General features: G+C 43.4%; 1 protein-coding gene across 3 annotated transcripts in view; it reads right to left on the reverse strand.

Moving 5' to 3' along the window:
* Positions 1-209: 209 nt before the first annotated feature.
* Positions 210-23,042, reverse strand: part of ACVR2B (activin A receptor type 2B) — a 108,886-nt gene continuing 86,053 nt past the window's right edge. For all 3 annotated transcript variants that reach the window (XM_075492330.1, XM_075492329.1, XM_075492331.1), the window contains exons 5-12: positions 22,838-22,989; positions 21,565-21,708; positions 20,344-20,487; positions 19,294-19,442; positions 14,967-15,081; positions 13,262-13,400; positions 10,718-10,848; positions 210-9,557 (exon numbers count right to left, since the gene is read on the reverse strand). In XM_075492330.1, coding sequence (XP_075348445.1) covers positions 9,363-9,557; positions 10,718-10,848; positions 13,262-13,400; positions 14,967-15,081; positions 19,294-19,442; positions 20,344-20,487; positions 21,565-21,708; positions 22,838-22,989 — 1,169 coding nt within the window. In that variant the 3' untranslated portion in view covers positions 210-9,362. The remainder of the gene's footprint in view (positions 9,558-10,717; positions 10,849-13,261; positions 13,401-14,966; positions 15,082-19,293; positions 19,443-20,343; positions 20,488-21,564; positions 21,709-22,837; positions 22,990-23,042) is intronic.

A 23,042-nucleotide genomic window follows, 5' to 3' on the forward strand; every position in this document is an offset into this window, starting at 1 on the left:
ACTTTACTGCAAGGTCCTGGGATTTAGCTTAAACCCCCCATCGCTGGCAGCTGCAGCTAGACTTTGTATTGATGCAGCTTAACATGCACATAATGCTCTGTGCAAACAGTTCTTCGCTAGGAATGATAAGCGGTGTTACCACAGTGCTACAAGAGGCAACGCACTTAAACGGATGCAGTGATTCAAGCTAATTCTCTCTTCCCTTTGGAGGAGTTAGCAAATGATGGGTAGTAGAGGCCTCAGCTATGCCTCTGCAGGGACTGCGTTAGGGATTTTGGATAGCAGAGATGCCATTAAAACACCAACACATTCTTGTATAAAAAAGGAAATACTCCAGCTAGATGCCAAAGACAATAAAATAACAATGATTTTTAACGTCGCACCAACAAGAGAAGCAAACATTTGTAATTTACTGTTTATTTTCATATACAAAAAGATAAACTTGAAATAGTTCTTTCTAGTTTTTTTTCTCCTATCTGTTGGGGTGTAGCTGCTTCACACAGGGCAAATACTACATTCATACTGGTTTATTCGGACACCCAGTGCAAAGCTGAAGCAGCAAAACTCCAACTTGGCAGATCTAATTTCAAACTTGAGACTCATTTCTAAAATACCACAGTAAAAAGGAACAAAGATCCACTGCAAATTCATGAACTATGATACAATGTTCTTTCCAAAATGTCTTCATTTCATAACTGCAATACAATGGATGTCTGCATTAGGCCATTTTATATATACATTTTATATATATATACTTTTGCAGAATATATATATAATATACATATATAAAAAATCAGCACACTTCAATCCAAAAGGGGTTACAGCAACGAGCTTAACTCTCTGTATATTTTTTTCTTTAACAGGATACTTTAGTATAACTTTTGTTAACTCAGTAGTACAAGCTATCTCTGTTCTACATTTTTATAGCTACAAGAGTGAAATATAACCTACAACATTTACATTTCACATATCTTGGTATACAAACAGTACTTATTGAATTTGAGCCAAGGACCAAAAGACTCTTTAAAAATTATTTCACCATCTGATAGAGCTTCCTGTAATTTACACTCAGTTTATTCTGCAATCTTCTAAATCATTTACTTAATCTCATAGTTTGAGTTTAAATCCATTCAAACTGGAAATCCTGGAGAAACAGGTTACTGCAAACTTTTATGTATACTCTATATATACAAGTTAAGTAACACAGCGTAATAAGACTTAGCTATTTATCCTAAAACTGATATACACATATTTCACTACGCTAGACAAGTCTTAGGATTTTTATTTTATTTCTTTAAATAAAGCACAAATTTAGAAGTAGCTGGTAAAACTTACAATAAGATGGTTTAAAATGACAAATGGTTAGGGTGAGATTTCTTTCTGCTGGTGCCAAAACATTTTCTTGAGAGTTTTGTACTATGCTGTGTTGTTTAACTGTATGTGTCTAATGTTACATGCAGAAAGCTCTTTCCACAAGAATTGACATCAAACTGTACTTAAGTCAACTTTACAGTATAAAATTTGTCAAACTTAAGGACGAATGTGAAAATATTAACAGGTGAAAGATCAAGCTTTCAACTCTATCATGAGGATCATGCAGAATTCATAAGCAGATAGTTTGAGCAGATTGACAATGGCATTGTGCGGACTTATGGCATAGAATTGAGGTCAAGAATGTTACTTAGTTTGCAGTAACCACCTCCTTCAATTCTCATCCACCAACAGATCGACTTTTCCATCATCGTTATTCCATTGGAAGGCCAGCAGCATTGCAAAATGCCTCCTTCTGGGAGATTTTAGTACTTTTGTAAATGATTTACCAAAGATAATCATAAACCATCAATAGCCATAGAAACATTAGACAGTCGAGGAAAACATGGGGAAAGAGAAACATCTCCTTTTCTCCTTTAGTAATAGTAAATTAATCACTAGCCATTAATTACCAGTAATTAATTAATTAAACAAATGACTAGGAATAGTAAATTCATTACTTTTTGGATTGGAAAGCTACTATTTTGTCCAAGTAAAATACAGACTATGATGTTGCATCAGCTACATGGATACATTTTTTAAAAACAGACATTTGGGAGGGGAACACGTACAGTAAAATGTTCATGAAAAGAATGGTCTAACTTTTTTTTTTTCCCCAGAAAATATATCCTGAACAGAATTCTCTTCAGCAAAGTACCATTAAGAAGTCACTGTAGTTGCAGGTCTGCTTTTATGAGAAGGTTCTTGGGAGGAGGTAGTTGGAAAAAGGAAAGGGCTAGACAGGTTCTAGGTCTTGCCAACATGTTTTTTGCTATCCACAAAGTTGCTCTGGTGCTAATTCCACCTTCAGGAGCTATGAAATGCTCCAACCTCCTCCTCCTCCTCTGTCATGGTTGGGTTTTTGGTTTGGGTTGTTTTTTGGGGTTTTTTGGGGTGTTTTGTTTTTAATGGGTGGCAATGCAGAGATGCCAGTGACTACTGAATTAGGATTTTAATTGACTAGGATGGTTACTGGTTAAACTTCAGTTCCTCAAAACAGTGGAAAAGTTTAGTAAGGTATGGCCAATGCCTTCCTCTTCACAAAACAGAAGCTATGAAGTCTTCCCAGAACATGCTTTAGTTTTGCAATACTAACCTTACTGGAATGTTGTACACTGAGGGGTTTTTTTGTTTTTTAACAACTGGAAAGATTAAGAGGCCTCTGCTTCAAAATGGGCCAAAAAATGCAGAAATAGTGTTTTAATCACATCATCTGCCCCATTAAAATACTGAAATAAAAGGCTAACAAAGGAAGCACTTTTCTGAAAACACTTTCTTGATATATATCCAGCACAATGCCATTACAGAGCTTCGGAGAAGCCCTTTTGGTTTCAATGTTGGAAAACAAAAAAGTTTTGCTTTTTTCCTTCAGTCCTTGGGGATCACTTTCCATTTACATATATATATCATATATATACCTGTATATATGTATATGATACATATATATAAACACCCATATATAGCAAGGTTCCTGTTTGTGTATGTTACAATATTGTAGTATCAAGGAGAATCCAGATAGCAACACTGTTTAACATGAGGTTTGAGGTAATTGGTTCTTGAAATACCTGGATCACAGACTGCATCCAGAAATAACAGCTGGGCAATGAAAAGTGTTTTTTCAGACAGAAAAAACTAGTAAAGGAAAAAAAAAAGCTTACAGCAGTTGCTTTTACATGGAAAAATAAAGGCACAACAGAATAGCATTACATTTCAGAACAGCTGGATGGACATAACACAAGTATGATCTCTTTCTGTGGAAGTGTCCCGACAAAAAGGATTACTGCTTACTCGATAGGTTACTATTTCAGTCAGGGAACCGAGCGTCACCCTAAAACTAGAGTTTTAAAAAAGAAGTCCCATGTAAGCAAGGGACCAGGTGTGTTTAGAAGGTGCTCCAGGAACACACGCACACTCGTGGTCCCACTGAATTAGATGGCAAGTCTCCCCCTGGCTTCCACAGGGCCAGGACTTCACCAAGAACACTGATGTAGGACTCGGCGACTGCAGGAGCCTGCTTAAAGTCGTTGAAGCGCTAATTTCAAAAGGCGCACTGTCAAACCAGCTTCAAGGTAGCGCAATGTATTGTTTGGTTTAAAGCTTTTTTCAGAAACTCTTACCCCACTGACACTGTGCTGTCGAGGTTAAGGGAACCAAAAACACCGGAGTGAACTTTCAGTCCAATGGGAAAAGTTAGCTTAAGTGAAAAGAATACATTTTAAGGTTTTTTCTTTAATACTTTTAGAATACCTTGGATTGGTTACACAAATTTGGAATGCCTTTTTTCTAAGTAGGACTTTGGACATGACAGCGCTCCTTTTCTTTAGTGCCTCTGACCCAGACCGTAAAATCTGACGTTGGGAACACAGAGCACGTATCTGTGTGTTCTGGTGAAGCCTGATTAGTTGTGTCACTTCAGAGAGAAGGAACTTCTAGGAATTGGTTTTATCAGGACTCTACTGGCAACAGCTCCTTACAGATCATATTGTCAATGCAGCAGACGCAGCTGCTATAAACAGATACGGCAGCGAGCGAGATCAGCCTGGCTATTTGGTCTCGGTAAATTCTTAACACCCTGACTTCACAACTCACTGCAGCATCACGGCATATGCCAAAAGACACACTGCTCACACATGGATACTCGCATGAATACATGAAAAAACTCTTCCTGGTTAAACTGAAGATGGTCATAGAAAAGCAATAAGCATCTTTAGCAGAAGGGATGTGACATGCAAGATAACCTAAACATATACTCAGTGCCGTCCTCAAAGCATGTCCAAGTACATCCAAACTTGCTCCTCAAACTGGCTTCAGGCTAAACTTGTTCTATCCTCTAGATTTTGATGTAGTGCACACTTAATTTAAACATTATATATATATATATTTATTTATTTGCTGTGCGTACACAGACCTTTCTCCCTTTTCCCTGCAGAAACATATTAGACATTACAAAAATAATTTGTGGTATAAAAGAATTCTCACACAATGTAGAATTTTTGTTTGTATATGTAACTAAAATATATATATTTTTCCAAAAGTAAAAAAGTCAAAATGTCCTTATTTTTCCTCTATTATATAGTCTATTTTATTTACAATGTTACCAAACAATATTCTGTATGTAAAAGTGATAATAGTTTGCGGGACACTTCCTGCTTAGCAACTTCTCAAGCGGAGTGTGGCTTGAAGAGGACTGCAACAACAGCACTGTCACGTTATCAACCAGCACCTTCCTCTGCAATACGAGTTTCTTCTGTACTAAGTGAAACCAGATCTTTCCCCGGCAAAACAGGGCAAGCTCTGACAGTCTGCCTAGAAAGTAGCACAAGAGGAATAAAACGTGTGTTCTCCGGTTTCTGTGCTGGGATATTAAGGGGGATCAGGATTCCTAATGGCGAGGCCTGACCCAGCCAACATGGCAATATCCCCCCAGCAACCTTGCACTGAGCGGACCCAAGGCTTCTCCTGCTTCTACTGAAACCAACAACTTCAAGTGGAAACAGCCGCGAGTCAGGAGACCCAAGTAAAATGCAGTGGAGTTACTGGGGGGCACTCACGGACCTTCTCTTTGAAACAAACATACACAAAGATCTTGGCATTTTCCTGGGTGTAACCTTACCTAGCATAGTATATTCTGCAAGAGAATTTCAGCTGAAGAATGAGGCAGAACAAAAAGTGGTTTTGTCTTAAATAGAGAAAACTTTATGACTGGGACTAGCTAAAATCCTTAATCATAATGAATAAGCCTGGTGCTGCTTAACTGATGGTTAGACTGGTTTATAGCCATCTCTTACAACATGCACATATGTTTCAACATGAGCCACGTACAATTTCCAGCCTTGCTGTACCAATGCAATTTCATTAGCAAGTCACAGCTCTATCGTCTAAAAAAAAGCAATTTTAGTTCCTGTAGTATTTCCAGTTTCAAAATGTGAACTCAAACTTCCTCCACCTAGGAAACCAGTCCAGCCAGTGCAATAAATTCATAAAGGGAGTTACACCGGTGAGACGGGGAATCCTGGCTCCTGAAGTCAAGGAGAATTTTCACCCAGGATATTCAAGGTTAATATTCACCTAAGAACTGCCACACAAGAGAGGAAGGTCAACAATAAACTTCTGCGGCAAAGTTTCTGAAGAGCTACTTCCTTTAAGTCTGAATGGGAAGTGAAATTTAGTGCTTGGGAAGTAACGTAGAGGTGTTGTACCCATCGTATTCAAGGGAGTGTTACGAGGAAAAGAGCCGCAATTGCTTATTACAGCTACACCTGTGGACGTGCCCGACTGCTGACTTGGAAAAAGCCTCTGCAGTACTGAACAGAACCAAAATCATGTTGTCAATGAGAGTTCAAACGCTAGATTAGCGGTGAGGAAACTACTTGCTTGACAGCTCAAGCGTTGAAAGACCAGTAAGTTAATCAGAGCTTGTCTTCATTAATAAAATAAATAAATACCAGTTTAAAAGAACAGCTTTAGCTAAACTGGTAGAAATTTGTAAATAAGCAAAAGTTCAGGATTTCCTTCTCTGCTGCGATAGCAAGACACACATACCTACATACATTTGAAATTCGTAACTGAGCACACAGGCAATTTGGAAATTCTTTTTAAAATCAGTTTCTGAATCCTGTTGACAAGATGATCTATAAGGAACCATTACACCAGGGAAGATGTAATACTTTACAATCAGCGTTTGGTCAAAGTCTGTACAGTCGTGCAGTTCCCTGCAGTAAGATAAGCTACACGTGAGAATTTTTGTTCATGCTTTCTCAAAAGAGAAGATTTCAGAGACTGTCTAATAGGCTATGAAAATCATATGGCACTTTCAATAAATACTTTAAAGCTTCTTAAAGAAATCAGGATAAAAAAGCAACTGCTGTAATAAGCCTGTTTTAGTCATAATACATAATGCTGAAGGAAAAAATCCAGAACAGCAAACAGATATTAACAGTTAAAAGACAGTACAGCTTTTTTCTTTCTGCAGCAATATGAACTGGCTCCCATTCCAGGGGAAATGGGAGCAAGCCCACCTCGAAACAAGTATTCACTCAATCTTAACTGCTCTACGCTCCACCCCAACCCTTACATCACTTCACTTCTAAAACAGCGTCACATTTTTATATAAATCTCAGTGCAGAAATGTATTAAACATGAAAAATACTGATCCTGCAAACCTTTACGACCATGCTTAACATTAAGTGAGTGCCTAATGTTATGACACCAGAAGAGCTACCTACACGCTTAATGCTAAGCATAGGTATGTCGCAGCATCAGGCCCAAAGATGTCAACCACCACGGGGGACATCGGCTGGGTCAAAATGGTATCGTTCTGTCTGGTTTTGTCAAGGTGTTCTCAACAGAAGCACATTAAGAAACAGAAACTTCCAAACCTACGCACGGAAATACAGTTACGTATGTGTACATACTAATATGCAATATACATTCAGTAACTTGAAAGAATAGGTTAAGACTTTATTCAGATAGACAAATTAAGGCAATTATCTTAATGTCTCTTCAAGATAAAGGACCGTGTCCTCATTTCTGACCTCTAGGTTTTAAAGCTATATTTTTCAAGAAATATATTTCAATTTTCTTTATATTTTCTCCAATTAGTGATTTTGTTCGCTTAATAAATTATATCTGTGCAAGGGTGCACGCTGACAATTTGGCAGTGGCAAGAAGTCCAATTCGTTTATATAATACAGACTTTTTACATTTTTGTTACAGGGTGATTAGTTCAGGACTGCATTTTGGCTTAACACAAAGAAAAATTTAGAAGTTCTGGCAATCCAATGGACATAACTTTGTCAGTCTAGCAAGACACAGAATACATGTTATATTCAAAGTCAAAAAAATAAAAATAATAATTAAAAAAAAAAGAAAAAAAAAAAAGATGTACTGTCCTTTCACTAAAACAGACCAAAAAAATAACACAGAATGGAAAACAGCCTTCACAAATAAGAGTGAATAATGCCCAGGTACCTTATATAGGCAGTTATTCTACAACTGTATACAGTTATTTACAATGGTGCTTTATAAAACAAAAAAAAAATGGTAGCACTTCCTAAAAGATTTTGGAACTTTTTTTCTTTTTTTTCTTTTTTTAAAACTCCCTTGTCATAAAAGCCAACTTACATTAAAATATACTTACTACAAGACAACACAACTAACAAAATATATAATAAAACTCATACAAGTAGAAAATTCTGAGGTATTTCTGGTTTGAGGTGGTCTGTGGTCATGAAGTTTTTAATTTTTTTTCAGTTTAAACCTCGGAAGCCACGTAACGTGTGTGTGTGTGTGTGTGTTTTGTGGTATTTTTTTTTTTTACGTTTTTTTTTTTAAACATTGCATGTTTTGCAAATTAAAAAAATATTTCAATGTTGAATCAGCAGCATTAGGAACATTCACTGACTAGAGCGAGTTTATGGCATAATAAGAGTAACGGTATTTTAGAATATGCACCACTTTAAGACAAAAGAGTTTCGTCACAGAGTAAGGAGAAAGCAGCGTCAAAGAAACCAGTCGGAGAGATGCTGCGGTAATCACTGCTGCTGCTCAGCTGCCTCTGCACCCTGCAACTGGGCAGTTCATAGGCTTCTCAGATGCTACAGGGGCCATCCGCCACCAGTTCAGGTATTTCCAACCCCTCACAACCCCAAATTAAGAAGGGAAAAAAAAATTATAGAGCCAGTTTTCACACTTTTCCTCTTTCCACCATCTGCACCGGTAGCTTGGGCCGACAGACCATCAACCTCAAGGCCAAATTTCCTGAACGGACTCGCGCTTAAAGCCAGACGCAAAAATTTTCCCCTCTTCCAGTATTTTACCGAAGTGCTTCTGAGAACACACTTTCCCACCTCTTCCAATTACACTGCTTAAAAGCGTCCTTCCCATTACCATCTGGAGTCGAAGAATAAAAGGTTATTATAGTTCTGCTTTGTTCTTTTACCACCCAAGCCCAAGATACTGGAGGAAGAAAGAACTAGTGCCTTGCTTACAACCACTGGCTCTTTAACTCAGCTTTCTCCATACGCCGCAGCTGTTAATACTCTGCCCAGAAATGTCCTTCCCCTCCTCTAATGGTTACCTGAGAAGTAGCTCCATAGCAAATGATGTTTCCCCAAATGCTGCCAAGTCCAACGTCACTCTCCCCACCCCTATTCTACGCTCCCCCCTTCAATTCTACCATCAAGAATTAACATTCTCCGCCCAGTTACTTTTTTTTCCATGTTACAATGACACCCGTTAGATCCGTAAAAGACACATCTGCTGTTTTTTTTGAAGCTCACTTCCAAAACAAACAAAAAAAAAGAAGGAACTGAACCCAAAACCAAAACAAAATGGGGAAAAAATCCTTTTGAGGAAGGTGTATTCTTTATATAACAGTCTTAAGTTTCCTCCACAGTTTGCAGCATTGCGTTTTCTAAGATGGTAGGTGGTTTTCCTTTATGTCATAGATGCTCCGCTCAGAGACAGACCGATAAAGAGAAACCCAGAAAACTGAATAAAATAAAAACAACTGAAGTGAGTTTGTTGAGGTTCTGAGGTACCTGCACCTTTTCTGCATTCATTAGTCGGCACCTGAATGCTTGCTGAAATGTCCATTTTTTTAATACAGTAGAGCAATGTGCTGGTAAAATTGATCCAATCCAAAAAAATAATAATAATAATAATAACAATAATAATAAAAAGTCAAGATAAAATAGCAGCTGCATTCATGTGTTTGTTGGATTTTTGTGTTTTTGTTTGTGTTTTTTTTTTTTTGTGTGGGTTTTTTTTTTTAAAACTTTTTTCTTTTTTTTAAATCCACTGAGTCTGGAAAGACAAAAGTGAACCAGGACTTAGATACTAGACTCTTTGGGCGGCAAGTCCACGTTGGTGACGGACGTCACGATGGAGACGAGGCAGTCCGAGGTAGTGCCGTTTACGGATTTGCGGATCTGCGCAATGCGCTCCTCGACACAGCCCGCCGAGAGCCGAGCCTCCGCATCGTGGTCCCAGCACTCTTCGATGGTCACGCAGAGCTGCACCAAGCCCTGCGGACAACAAGGGAGAAAGCACCTTCAGCAACAAAGTCTGCTCCGGGGACCATCTTTGCAGCGGACGGGGAGGTCCACTTAACACAGCTGAATGCTGTAAAGAAAAACTAAGAATATTTTCTCCACGGTATGCGCATTATCATGAAATGAGCTTTAAAAATTACTTTGAATATGTGTTTTCAGGTTTTTTTAAGCTTCTGCTTTCTAAGGCTGTAGGGCTTGGTCACATCCAGCTTTTTTTTCATAGCCCCAAAAGTACTTTTTTTAATATCAAAATACACCCCGAGATTCAGCAGTTAAAGCTTTAAAAGACAAGACATCAAGTATTGCGATTCCCATGATAAAACCATGAGAGCGCAGCACCATATCAGTTACTACGAAACCGTTGCTTTGTTTGCAATCACTTCTGTAGATATCCCCAAAGTAACCAAATTCAACGCTGCCGGAAGAGCACAGCTTTTATTTGAACCCTCATTTGAACTGGAACACTCATCTTTATCTACAACCCGCAGCTCTCCTTGACTTCTAGGCAATGAGTTAGTACACCTGAGTCTAGCCAAAACCGCGGCAGTTTGGTCAGAATAGAGGCATTTAGCTTCTTACAGAAGCCCTGTGAGATTTCATCACCTGCTCAGTTTCCCGGTCTGAAAAAAAATCACCTCTTTTATTAAAAACGCGAGCCTGAGATGATCTACCTCTGGGAAACCCACGCTGCATTTTGCTTCATTGTCTGCTTGCCTTCACGTCTAATTAATTTCTCCTCAAAAAATTGTTCAAGTCTTGCATGCTATCTAGCTTGTGAGGAACACGTCTCCAATGGTATGGATCATTTTCTTAATGAAAGGGACTTCATTTTCCATTCTTTCACCATATTAAATGGGTCCTACTAAACCACCGCACGCTCCACGTTCAGCACTGGCTGACTTTAATCAGCTGGTTTACTCTCTAAATACAAGGGACAAATGGAAAGGGGAGCATGAAGGTGTTAAGCAACCCCTCATTCCCTGGTGCTGACTCGCTCTAGCACCGGGGAGCAGGTCTGTGCACTGGGTCAGACTGGTCAGCTTCCCTCTGAAGCTAACGAGTGATGCATAACCACATCCCTTGTTCCCGTCACACAGGAAAACATTTTCCACCGTTAACCAGGAGGGACGTACGGGGTGTTTCAGCCAGTGATCCTTGAACACAGGGCGCATCTTCTTGTGAACCACCACTTCTTGCAGGTCCTCAAGGGATGGGTGCTGACCTATTTCTTCTTCGAAAGGCAGCATGTATTCATCCACCGGACCTAAGGTGCACATGGAGAAGCGGGTTAGTACAGAAATGTCTTCCACAGAGCCACATCCTCCCCACGCACGAGTGAGCTGCGGCTCCACAGCAACCTCAACCCACCGCAGCAAAGCCTGAAGTTCACATGTCGCTGCAGACAAATGTGATTTACATTCCTCCTGCACAATGGACTTTGCTGTCCCCGCTGCTTTTCTGGCCACGCATTTTCCACCTCGTCGAGTTACGAATCCGACCCCTCAGCTGGGCCTCCCAATCCCACCGCTCTCCTTGAGGAGGCTTGCCAGGTAGTCCATGATTTATTTTAATAGAAAGAGCAAATCAGCCCGTCCTCCTCACATTTTAGCATAGCAATTCAACACACAATAACCTAGAGAATGGTTTCAGCGTGAGCATAATTTCATTTTAGGCCCTGACTAGCAAGGTCAAGCATATATAACACTTAAAATTTCTTGCTTTGTGATCTGGCTGGCTCATAGGTTTGAGTCAGCCCTGACACGCTGGAGCCAGATGCACTTGTCCCAAGTACCAGCTCCTAAGTGCAAAATGATTTCTGAACGCTTTAGTTATACCGGTTATGGCTGTGAACTGCCCTGGGCCATGGGAATGAGACAACTGTTATGAGTATCAGTGCAGACGCCGGACGGTAGCAATAACTTCTGCTTATTGAAACGTCATTTGGCTTTTGGCAATGTGTAGATGCTCTCTCACAAACGACAGCCCAGCTTAACTGATGGGCTTTTTCAGGGTGCTCCACGGCATCTCTTGTGGTTTCTCAGTAGCAAAGAGTGACCTCTTTCAAGAGTGGAGATATTTCAAGAGGGCCTTTCCAGACCAAAATAAAAGAGCTGACCACTTTATCTGGTCATGAACTGTGACACCAACAACGTGATGTTTAGGTACTCTAAAAAAAATGAAATCACTAAAACAGCTTATCATTATTCTTGTTGACACAATGCCAGTCACTAAACCAAACTGAAACACTCGTTCCAACAGATGGCACAATAAGGCTCACAACCTTCCCTTCCTCTTCCTCCAAGAGGAATCAAGGCTATGAAGAGCTGCACTGGTGATGTCTAAGCCAAACGAGCTGTTTACACAGCATCACTTCTGAGCTAGAAGGGCAGATGAGGTTCAGCGTAACTCCCCATCATCCCAAAGGAAGCCTTCCCTCTGATTTAATGGTGCTGTGTATGGCACCTGGAGTATCGTGGCCAGCTGCTGCCTGAGAAGAGTTGGAAGGAGATCACAAACATGACAGGCAAAACTCCAAGTGGATACTTGGGGGCCCTCAACAGAGAAGGGTTATTCCTACCTGAGTGATCTGGGTACCACTGTTTCACCCCAGTGTGCTCCTACCTCCCTGCTCCTCTGGCATTTTATCTGGTTAGACAGTAAATTTGTGAAGAAAAGACCTTCTCTTACCACACACCTATGCAGACATCCTAATTATAATCAAGCTCCTTGGTCCTACTGTAATACTAACAAAAGCATATGAAGTCCAGGTGAGGTACTGTTAATTTATGAACTTGATATTCAGTCCAGAGCGCCCATATCTATACATGAAGAAAGAAGTTGGAGCAAACAGCCTTGGAGCTACTACAATGAAATGATTGCTTCCCTGACCAGGGGCAAGGTCCTGCAAAGGGCGAGGGTGTCACCAAAGGGCAGATGTGCTCTTTGGACAGAAAAGATGCCCCATTTTGCAGCATCATTTTAGGATAAAAAACCTGAGAAAGCAGACACCATGAAAGTTCATTCTTTTGGATCATTCTGGAGAAGGTGAGATCCTCTGAAGTTGTAGATGGAACAACAAACTCAGCCCACTGCTGAGGAGAAGGCTTGATCAGCAAAAGTCAGAGATTAATACCTAATGACTTACGATAGCAGGGAAATGGGCTTACTGACCCAAGAAGATCCTTCCAGCCCTGTGTTCCTGCTGTTTCACCAAGGTGCTTCAGTTCTGGGCTTTCCATTCAGGCTACCACACTGCCCTGCAGAAGTGAGGTGTGACAGCCAAGCCGGAGCTGAGCGCAGCTCTTCTCCGGAGCTCAAAGCCTGCCTTGGTCACAGGTAGGAACGCAGAGTGCCATGGAGAGCAGCACAGGGCAGGCTCAGGACTAAAGGACACCCACCACTGACGGAGGAATCACCTTCTCCTTCTCCCTCTGAGTTCTCAGCCAATTTGCAATGTAACTGGCATAGTTAAGAGCACTTTGAGGCTTGAACACTACAAAGGTTATTATCTACAGAGAATGACAGCTTACGTTAAAAAACAAGCAAGTGAAAAACAGGTTAGCTGCTTAATAAAAATATGCCATTGATTATTTTTTTTTTTTAAACAAAGCCATTCTTGGACCAGTAAACCACACTGTAACAGAGCCCTCCAGGGAAGAGACGATCGTTATTCTTACCATCAACTGCTCTACATCTGGAGACTAGCTCCCACAACACCAGTCCCATTGCATACATGTCTATTCTCAGGAAGGCGTCTCGTTGGAAGTTGATTGCTCCCTCTAACACTTCGGGAGCCATATACCTCCTTGTCCCCACCTACAGAGATAGAAAACAACTCAAGTTACGTTCCAGCTGGGCCCCTCAGCCTCCGCTGGTTGGAGGTGAATGACAGCTCATTTCATTAGCCTTAAGACTACTTCTGCTAAAGTTGCACCTCCCTCAAAAAACAAGCAAAAGGGGGCTGTTTTTTCTGACACCGATTCTCATTAAGATCACTCGAGTCCAGATAAGCTACCTGAAGGAAAAACCCAAAGTGCACAGCCACGTGCGTGGTATTCATTCAGCGTATACTATACGTCTAACGTAAATGCAGCGTGGCACAGTGAGTACGGATGAAATCCTGCCTTCTCTGCATCCCACCGCATCTTGCTCCAGCAGCACACGCTGCATGAGAAAATGCTGTCTTTGGAGACACACAGAACACTCTGAGGTCAAGTCAGACTTGGTTATCATAGTCGTTGAAAGCTCAATCCCCTTTCACTAAAAAAAAATTTAAATCTATTAAAAAAAAGGAGAAGAGTAAAACTGATATATCCTGAAATGGTAGGGAAAGGTGTTGGTTAGACAGCCCTGGATAAAACAAGTCTCCTGCATCCACAGGAGTAGTAAAGCATGAACCCTTCAAAGTCTACTGTACCCTGGCTTGCTGTGATCTGTTTGGAAAAGATCCCCTCTCACTCTGAGGGGATTCAGTCCTCATTATAGTGCCCATCTTGTTGTGTTTAGTCCAGACAGAGCCATACCGACCTCCTCGTGTGGTTGTGGTTATATACATGGCAGAATTATAGCCCATAATGTAAGAGAGTGGAGAGCAGAGCAAGGGAAAAAACCCCACCTTTTTAACATGGGAATTGAAATGCCTTTAATATTTTCCTTTAGGAAGTTCTCATCTGTTCTTGCTGTTACCTCAGGCAGTGGGGACGGGGAAGCAGGATGTGAAAAGGCGTGGAAAATACTGGAAAAGCCCCCAAAAAAGAGGGCAAAAATGAGGAAAGCTGGGGGGGGGGCTAACCCAGAAAAGTGTTCATTCCTTCTGAGATAAAGGTAAAAAGGGAGCCTGCATTGGAGATGGGCATTCAAAAATCCCCAGAGGCACAAGGGAGGGATGCTGGCCTTGCTGTGCCCCAGCACGAGAGCAGAATGAGGGGCCGCTCACCACAATGCAAAGGCAGAAAATTAAGAACCCATAAAAACATAGTAAATTGTTTATGCAGCACACAGCCAGCTCGCAAGATCTGCTGTTGCAAAAGGTCACCCAAGCAGCCAGCCTGGCTGAATTCTTAAAAATAAATGAATAATTTTAGGAGCATTAATATTTAATACCAAGACAGTAAAGAGTCAGCAAGACCCGTGTTTGACGGAAGAAGCCGCCTGCCCCCGGGGCCGGGGGGACTCCTCCTGCACAGCGGTCGGGAGGGCCCGAGCGCTCTCCCCGCTCACCCAGATCAAAGCAGCTCCTGGAATTTATGTCTGAGCACAAGCTTTTATGGAAAATACATACCTCCAAGAGAATTAAATGCATCTCTACAAACTACCCCCCATTCCTGAGGAGCTATGGCAAGCCCAACTTTTTAAAATGTTATTGTTAACGATAATGATTACCTGTCCATGAGTGTCCCCTGGAGGTTTTCCAGGTTCAAACCGTACAGCTAGTCCAAAATCGGCTAGCACTGCCGTCAAGTCGTTCTTCAGCAAGACATTTTTACTCTTGAAGTCCCTACGGACAAGCCAAGAAGCAAGTTTGGGAAGGGTTTATTACGGCACGCATCTAAATCACATTGCAACACGTTCTAAGTCTATAGGCTCAGCAGCCCCCAGTAAATCAGCTCCTTCCTTCCTTCCCCGGCATGGCCAGCGCTGGCAAATTCAGCTGCTCCTGGCTGCCCGCGTCCCTGAAACGCAACCAAGCAGCCCTGTGCTGCCCGGCACAGAGTCAGCCGAAGTCTACCGTGAATTAACCTCAAAATAAAAGCAAGGAGTGATACGAAGGGGGTGTTTTAATTAGAGCAGGCACTATAAGGCACTGTTTCTTGCTCTCAGCACCAGCTGTGGGCCCCCACCTCTGGGCACTTCTTACATTTCTCACTCCCAACAACAAATGCAAGACAGGTTAAGGAGGTGAATTTACTCTTTATCCTAGTAAGGATGTTTGCTGCTATCTACAAAATTAGATCTTTCTGGAAATTAGCAGATGCCGGTGGGACTCTGTTCACCCTGACTACACATTTCAACAGACTTTTGCCATAGTCATCTATTACACTTATGTTTTAATTGCTGGACTGATCTTCCCTGCAGAATTTGGAGGGTTGGAAAGCAAGCAGAGGAGGGGGTGAGCCCACACTCAGACGAGCTGTCGGGATGGGACCGGGCAGCTGACGGGTAGGTGTAAGCATTTGCAGTAGAGATGGTGGGTCTGTGCTTGAAGGTGGCTTTATGGGGACATTTGTGTCAGTCCTACGCTGCAGCAGGATTGTGTTTCAGGGTAGCTCAGGTAAATCTGCAGGGGCTGGAAAGGCGGGGTGGAGGAGGGTCGAGATGCCTAACCAGTCGAGCCCTGTTCCCTGGGCTTCCCGCATTTTCATCTGAAAAGGAATGTTTGGCAATGTAATTAAATTACAGACCTTAGACAGCAGATGGCAATTGTCCTGTATGCTCAGCATTATAATTTCCCTATCATCAATTCACTCGGTGACCCTGCTGATTGCAGGACATTGCAGGCCTGCACAAAATAATTAATGAGGGCAGATACAATTGTTCCGCACTAGAGAGACCTGTCAAAATTCTTTGGGAAGAGAGAAACTGCTGGAGCATAGAGAAGGGCTGCTCGCTGCGGCCTCAGATGCCAGAGCACCAGCTCAAAGCACCGCGAGCAAAAATCATCCTGTACCACCCAGCCCCTGATTCTGAGCTTAAAAAATCGGAAGAAAGGATTTTTCCTTTCTAAGCGAAACACAGCATGATGGGCATTTCTGGCTCGAGGATTAAGACGGGGGAAGTGGGTGTGAAGTTGGAGAGCATCATACAGACAGGGAACCCTAGCAGAAACCAGCCTCCATCACTTCAAGGGGACACACGGGGTTTCTAGGGACACAATACAGTTTTGCAGAGCCTGCAAAACATTTGTACCCCTCCGTTACCCAGAAAATCACAGAATCACAGAATCGTATAGGTTGGAAAAGACCTTTAAGATCATCAAGTCCAACCGTAAACCTAACACTGCCAAGACCACCACTACACCATGTCCCTAAGCACCTCATCCAAACGGCTTTTAAATACCTCCAGGGATGGCGACTCAACCACTTCCCTGGGCAGCCTGTTCCAAGGCTTGATAACCCTTTCAGTGAAGTAAAATTTCCTAATATCCAGTCTAAACCTCCCCTGGTGCAGCTTGAGGCCATTTCCTCTCGTCCTATCACTTGTTACTTGGGAGAAGAGACCGACCCCCACCTCTCTACAGCCTCCTTTCAGGCAGTTGTAGAGAGCGATGAGGTCTCCCCTCAGCCTCCTTTTCTCCAGGCTAAACAACCCCAGTTCCCTCAGCCGCTCCCCATCAGCCTTGTGCTCCAGACCCTTCACCAGCTTCGTTGCCCTTCTCTGGACACGTTCCAGCCCCTCAATGTCTCTCTTGGAGTGAGGGGCCCAAAACTGAACACAGCATTCGAGGTGCAATTTGAGGTGCAAAAACACCATTTACCTAATACCTGTCGTCTTAGAGACTGACTGCTTCCGTGCTATAGCAGTTTCCCCACAGGCTTAGAAAACAGCCATCATCTAATGACACAGATAAACTCCTTTGCTCGGGCAGCATTAGGGGATTATGCCCTCCAGAATGGTACAGATTGTGCACGAGATTTTTGCAGAACAGTGGCTCAACGAGGACGACACAGAAATTATTAGCCAGCCTGCCTGAACGATACGGTTCCAAAGCAAAGCGAGATGTAAACCAGTATTATTGTATGGGCATTTGCTGCTGTTGTTCACCCGCACTGCCCTTTGGGCGTGCAACAGTTAACTACTACATCTTGATACATGATGCAGGGACTTCCCTTTGCACTTCCTTTTTTTCCCCTATTTCCGTATATTTCCCCATTTTTCCATGCTTTCCTTCCTTCCACAAACCACCTTCAACTGGCAAGTGTCAGCTGCGATGCAAACATATGCAGGGCAGGGAGAAAGACCTGATCCAAGCCACGCCAAGTAGAATTCCCACTAACACCGTATGCATTAGAGCATCCTAAAATGATCACTGATAAAGGAAAGTGGCCTGAAAAGAAGAAAATCTCTTTCTCCGTGTAATGCTTCAAACTAGGGAATAAGGGAGTGAGCGGACTATGAACGACGGGTGCGTTAACTCGATTCAGACACCGGAGATTTTATTTTCAGCTTCCACGTGGGGGCACTTTCGCACCAACAAGCGATCCCATAACCTTAATCCTTTTTGTAGTGCCAGGGGCCAGGAAGGCGTTCGCTGAACCCCTGCCCAGCAGCGACTCGGGTAGTCCCACCTGGCAACTCCGGCATCTTCGCACGCATTGTGTGAAGCCATTCAAAAATACTCCCTCCTCCCAGATTTAAAATGTATTTGGTGTTTTCTTTTAAAACAAAAATAAAACTAAAAGGAGTGGGATAATCCAAGGGAAATCCCTTGTGTCCTGAAATCCCTCTGCCGTAGGTATGTGCTAAATTCACACAAACGGTGCATTCTCCATCTTTTATCATTTGCTAAATGGATGGGGACACTAATGAGCACGATCTGTTGCTTTAAAGCCTTTCTATAGCCTTTCTCTCTTCCCCACCCTCAGGAATTTTCATGTATAAACCACTGCCTTTATTCCACAGGGACAAATGTCAGGGACACAGGGGTCAGCTCCAGGAGCAGCACAAAGGCAGCTGCAGGCTCTTTCAACAGCCCTCAGCTCTCAGAAACCTTCAGGTTCAGGGAGGGGGGGTGTTTCGGGGGCAGGGACACCTTGCAAAAACTGGGATTATCTTGCCGTACATGAAGACGGCCCCGCTAGATCGGGTACAAATTGCTGCAGCTGGACGTGGGGTTTAAGTCCCTCCTAGATGAAATGCGGTGGGCGGCGGGTGAGTACGGCCACGGATTACGGCGTGTAGCCCACATAAATCCCTTCTGGAAAACTCCCCCCTCCTGCTGTGCCACTAGCAAACCGCTCGCTAGTGATGCTTTAGTCCAGGGCAAGCAATGTGGGACTGCGGAGAAGGGCTAAAACAAGTATTGTTGCAATAAGGACGGCTTCATCCACTGCTTTCTGGATTCCCGCTGTCCCCACGGTGCTGCCACCCAGGTGGGTTGAAGCGTGTGCCAAGAGGTCTCGGAGGCACCGTGGTGCCTGCTCTGGTGTCTCTCATAAGCACCCTGGCACGATGTGGGCACTATAAAACGACAGTGAAAAATAAATAGCAGCCATTTTCTGCATTTCTACAGTTTCTTCATTTCTTAACTAATGATCAAAAGCTCTATGGGAAGACACGCAGTGCAGTTATCAGTCTGAAACACTTAGGGAAAAATAGGGTCCAAATCTTGGTACGGCCGTAGAAATACACGGATTATAATGTGATTTATCAAGTGCAGTCCTTTCAAGGAGCGGTTCTGCAGCAACCAGATTTCCCTTCCCACGACATGTCAAGAGAAGAGTTGGTGGAAGAGGGAAGCACCTACCCTTCAGACATTTGCCATAAACCACTACCAACCATAGTGACTGTTTCACAGACAAGATGCTTACTTCCCCTTCACCATTTCATATGCGGGTAAAAAAAATGCTTGTCTTAGCATAGGATTTGTTGGGTTAAAAGGCATTTACTTCCTAAAAGCACAATCTCCTCCTCCATTCAACAGCATAATTTCAAAGAGGTTGCAAACATTTGAACACAGCACTTGAATGGCATCAACGAAAAGAGGCCATACCTGTGTGCTATGGCAGGTTTGTGTCCTTCACCTTTGCACCAAGGGACATCTTCATGAAGGTAGGACAAGCCACGGGCCATTGTTTCTGCAACATGGCAGAGCTCATTCCAGCTGATAATATTGCCCTTCAGGTAATCCGTCAGAGAGCCCTGCGAAACAGGACATCATATGTTCTTAATCGCAGACCCTGCTACGTGACAGATGTGCCCACTCATCGGTTTAGAAAATGGTTTTAATGAGTGCTTGAGAAATTTGAACCTTGATTTAACAGGGGGGAAGGAATCACTAGCAAAAGTAAAAAAGAAGAAGAAATAAAAACCAGAAGCGTTCATGAGTCCTCAGCCCTTGACAGCACAGAAAGTATCTGGATGTCTAAAAGGAGTCTGCTAATCTGCCAGGAAAGGGGAGGGAGGTAAGGAAGGGACAAAATCATCTCAAAACAGAGCAATTCATCCAACCTAAGAAAGGGGAAAGCCTTCCATGCAAGAAGATGATGCATTGTATCAGCTGGTTGTGGCAATGATTGACTCAGTAGACCTTGGATTAAACAGAGGGATAACACTGCTGGCTCAACTCCGGATTTGTGCGTGTTTGTTTTATTCTAAGTGTTAGTCATGTTTGATAACTAAAGCAATCCATGAAATGGGAGATACGCCCCGAGCTTCAAAAGCAAACACGGAGCCCATCTGCAACGGGTGAGTTGGGACTGCAACTGTCTGCAACGCCCAGCTCCCACGTGCTCATCTATGCACGCTGAGATGGTGACCACCACATACGTGAGCTGTGGCCTTTTGTGCCTTTCTCTCTCCCCAAGTCCCACCTTTATTAATCCTACGTTTGTGTAGGAAAGCCTTGAAAGCTTTTGAAAGGAAGGGCCTTTGAAGGAGGGGAGCAGGAGCACTTCTCCACTACGAGTGAGCCATGGCTCACCAGGGACAGACTGGATAGATTACAGGGGAGCTTCTTGGAGAATATTAGACACCAAATCCTGCCGCTTCACAACCAGCTGCCTCTCTGCCTTCCCAAAATGTACGTGCAACGATACGTTACCTTGTCGTGGAAAGCTGTGATCAGCCAGAGCTCTGTCTCTAGGTTTGTCCCTCTTTTCTCTGCTGCGATAAATTGCAAAAGGTTTTCATGCTTCATGCCAGGAGTATTGAAAATCTCCCTCTCGCTCTGCCAAGATTGCTTATCCTAAAGCAGGGAGAAATGCACCATCAAAGATCACGCTTCCCTTAGAGCAAACAGCTCCGGCAGCTCAGTCAGAGCTGCTCACGTTCCTCTTAGTATCATCCTTCGGCATTCGGATGTGATGTATCCCTTCAAAACGAGGCTTTTCCTAAAGGCGAAAGGCTGGAGAAAGACTGGAAGTTGCTGTTCTCGGTCTCCCTTCTCCACAATTATCCTCAGCTATTCCTAAAGCACGTGTGTGGGGAGGGGAGAGGAATCCAAACCCAGCCTCACTGAGAAATAAGATTTATCAAGATTTCCTAAGGATGCTTGCAAGAATAAAGCCTGTGCATACAGCACCCAGATCTGCATTGTAGCTGTAATTGTTACGATTGCAAAATCTAATCTAGGCCCTATTGAATATTTACTAGCAGGTCACAGCTGGCTTGGACAGAAGATGTGCAAATCTCCTTCAGCAACGCTATAACAACAAATATGGGGCAAAAAATTAACAAAGAAAGAGATAGCTGAGGAGCACAAAGATGTTTCAGTCATTCTTCTTTCATTTGACTTTTGATTGCTTTTCTCTTTCCATCTGCAATTCCTAGAGAGTGTGCAAAGGTTTCCTAGAGCGGAAGACGTGAGCTGACAGGAACGCCGCAGTGCAATTAGCTTTCACAGCGCCGGGGCTGTGCATCTCTAAGCTGTAAACCCCATCAGGTCCAGATTTATAATCTACCCAGGCAGGACACACAAAGCCAGGGCTTTGGTCCTTTTTGTGCACTTTGGGCACTGCAGCTGCACACTGCCTTGCTGGACTTTAACAACACGGACATTTGCAGTGAAGTTAAAATACCCTGTAGATTTCAAAACGTGCTTGGTTTTGCCCTTCTTGCAACAACTACTACTACAGGAAGCATTTGGTAATGAGATAACAGAGAAAAGTGTAGGAAGGGAGGGTCCTTGAACTTTTTCCCCCAGCAGAAGAGTCCAAAATGCATCTTTATTATGGTCTTAAAAACACCTCCATAGGCACTTAGAGCATCTCAGCACCGGTGAGGAAGCCTGGCAAGTGAGAACATAATGCAATACCCTTCTCACCTGAATAGGGAAGATTTTCACTGCTACGTAGTCGTTCATCAGCTGAGCTTTCCACACGCAGCCAAAGCGTCCCCTTGCCTTGATCTCCAGGAGCTGCAGAGGCTTTAGGCCAACCAAGGGAGAAGGGGGTGGCGGGCTGGGGTCCTGCATGAGAGAAGAACATTGTCACCAGCTGAAGCTGGACTGTAAAACAAAGGGAGGGGAGGAATGGAGAGATTGCGTACGGGGAAAGAGGCGTAAAGAAGTGACATTTAATACAAATTATTTAGAGGTACCTTTTGCAGCAAGAGCAGCCCGAAATTCCCTGTCTTGCTTTGTAGGGTATTTGTATAGAACATATATAACAATCTACGCCTCCAAGTGTCACCCTGTGTGTCGAACTACTGCCTGCCATCCTCTGGCAAAATCTGAATTCTCCTATGTTTTCAAAGCAAGAGCTATTTTGGGCTGTAAAACACCGATGACCTCAAGGCTACCTCCTGCCAAAAGTAGGAGCTTTTTGATCTTTGTGACCCAACAGCCAACTACACCTAAAACCTCCCATAGCTTTGCACTTCATTAGGCGTGTTTCACATAACCCTAGCAATGGGCAGTAAACAGGTCTGTCAGCATCATAAAGATCGTATCTGTTTAAACTCTGCATTTGTCCAGGAGAACAACACAACCCCGCAGAATGTGTGGGGTTGGAGCTCTGTCCTATCTGCTTTCAGATGGGAAAGGTTCACGCTATGGGCTGTAATGGGCAGAGGAGGGAGGGAGAGGTAGCTGCTTGGCCCTTCAGAAGAAACCAGAAGGCTCAGGGCACAGCAGAGCCAGCAAGGACCAGTTCCCGATGGCTTTGGGCCATGAGGATGACCGCCTGCATGCATTCTCTGATGGCTCATAAAAACTGAGCTTCTGCAAGGAAAGCATCTCCCCTCACCCCATAAAGCTGGTAGGAACTTTATCATCTCTGTGATCTCTGCTCCTCTGCAAAGTTGGCTGAAATCAGGCAACGGGTTTGAGAGTCTGGGGGGAAAGGTAGCCACCCAGCAGGGCTGTGTAACTCCATCCCTTAGGAATCTCGGACATGGTGATAACCCCGTCTAAACCCATCAGCCTCACAGGGGATGCTAACACCACCACGGAGGCCAACTGTACCACCAACTATCAAAAAGATAGAGAAGAAAAGTTAGGCCACCTGAAAAGAGTGAAGCAAAAGTGGATGTGAACGTGTACTGAGCAGCCTCCACGCCTTTTGGACGGTCCAAATAAAGGGGAGCGACTCCCTCACCTCATTAATGTCGACGTGCCCGTAGGGAGGCTTGCGGTGACGGTACATCCAGAAGGCCAAGAGGATGGCCATGGAGAGGACAGCGATGGGGAGCAGCGAGTACACCAGGATGTTGAGCAAGGAGGGCGTTGGCGGCGGTGGCTCGTATATGACTGCGAGAAAAGAGCAGGGTAAACGAGGGAAAGGACCCTTCAGGCATGCAACA

Source organism: Mycteria americana, chromosome 2, assembly GCF_035582795.1.
Source record: "Mycteria americana isolate JAX WOST 10 ecotype Jacksonville Zoo and Gardens chromosome 2, USCA_MyAme_1.0, whole genome shotgun sequence".
Classification (NCBI taxonomy): domain Eukaryota; kingdom Metazoa; phylum Chordata; class Aves; order Ciconiiformes; family Ciconiidae; genus Mycteria; species Mycteria americana.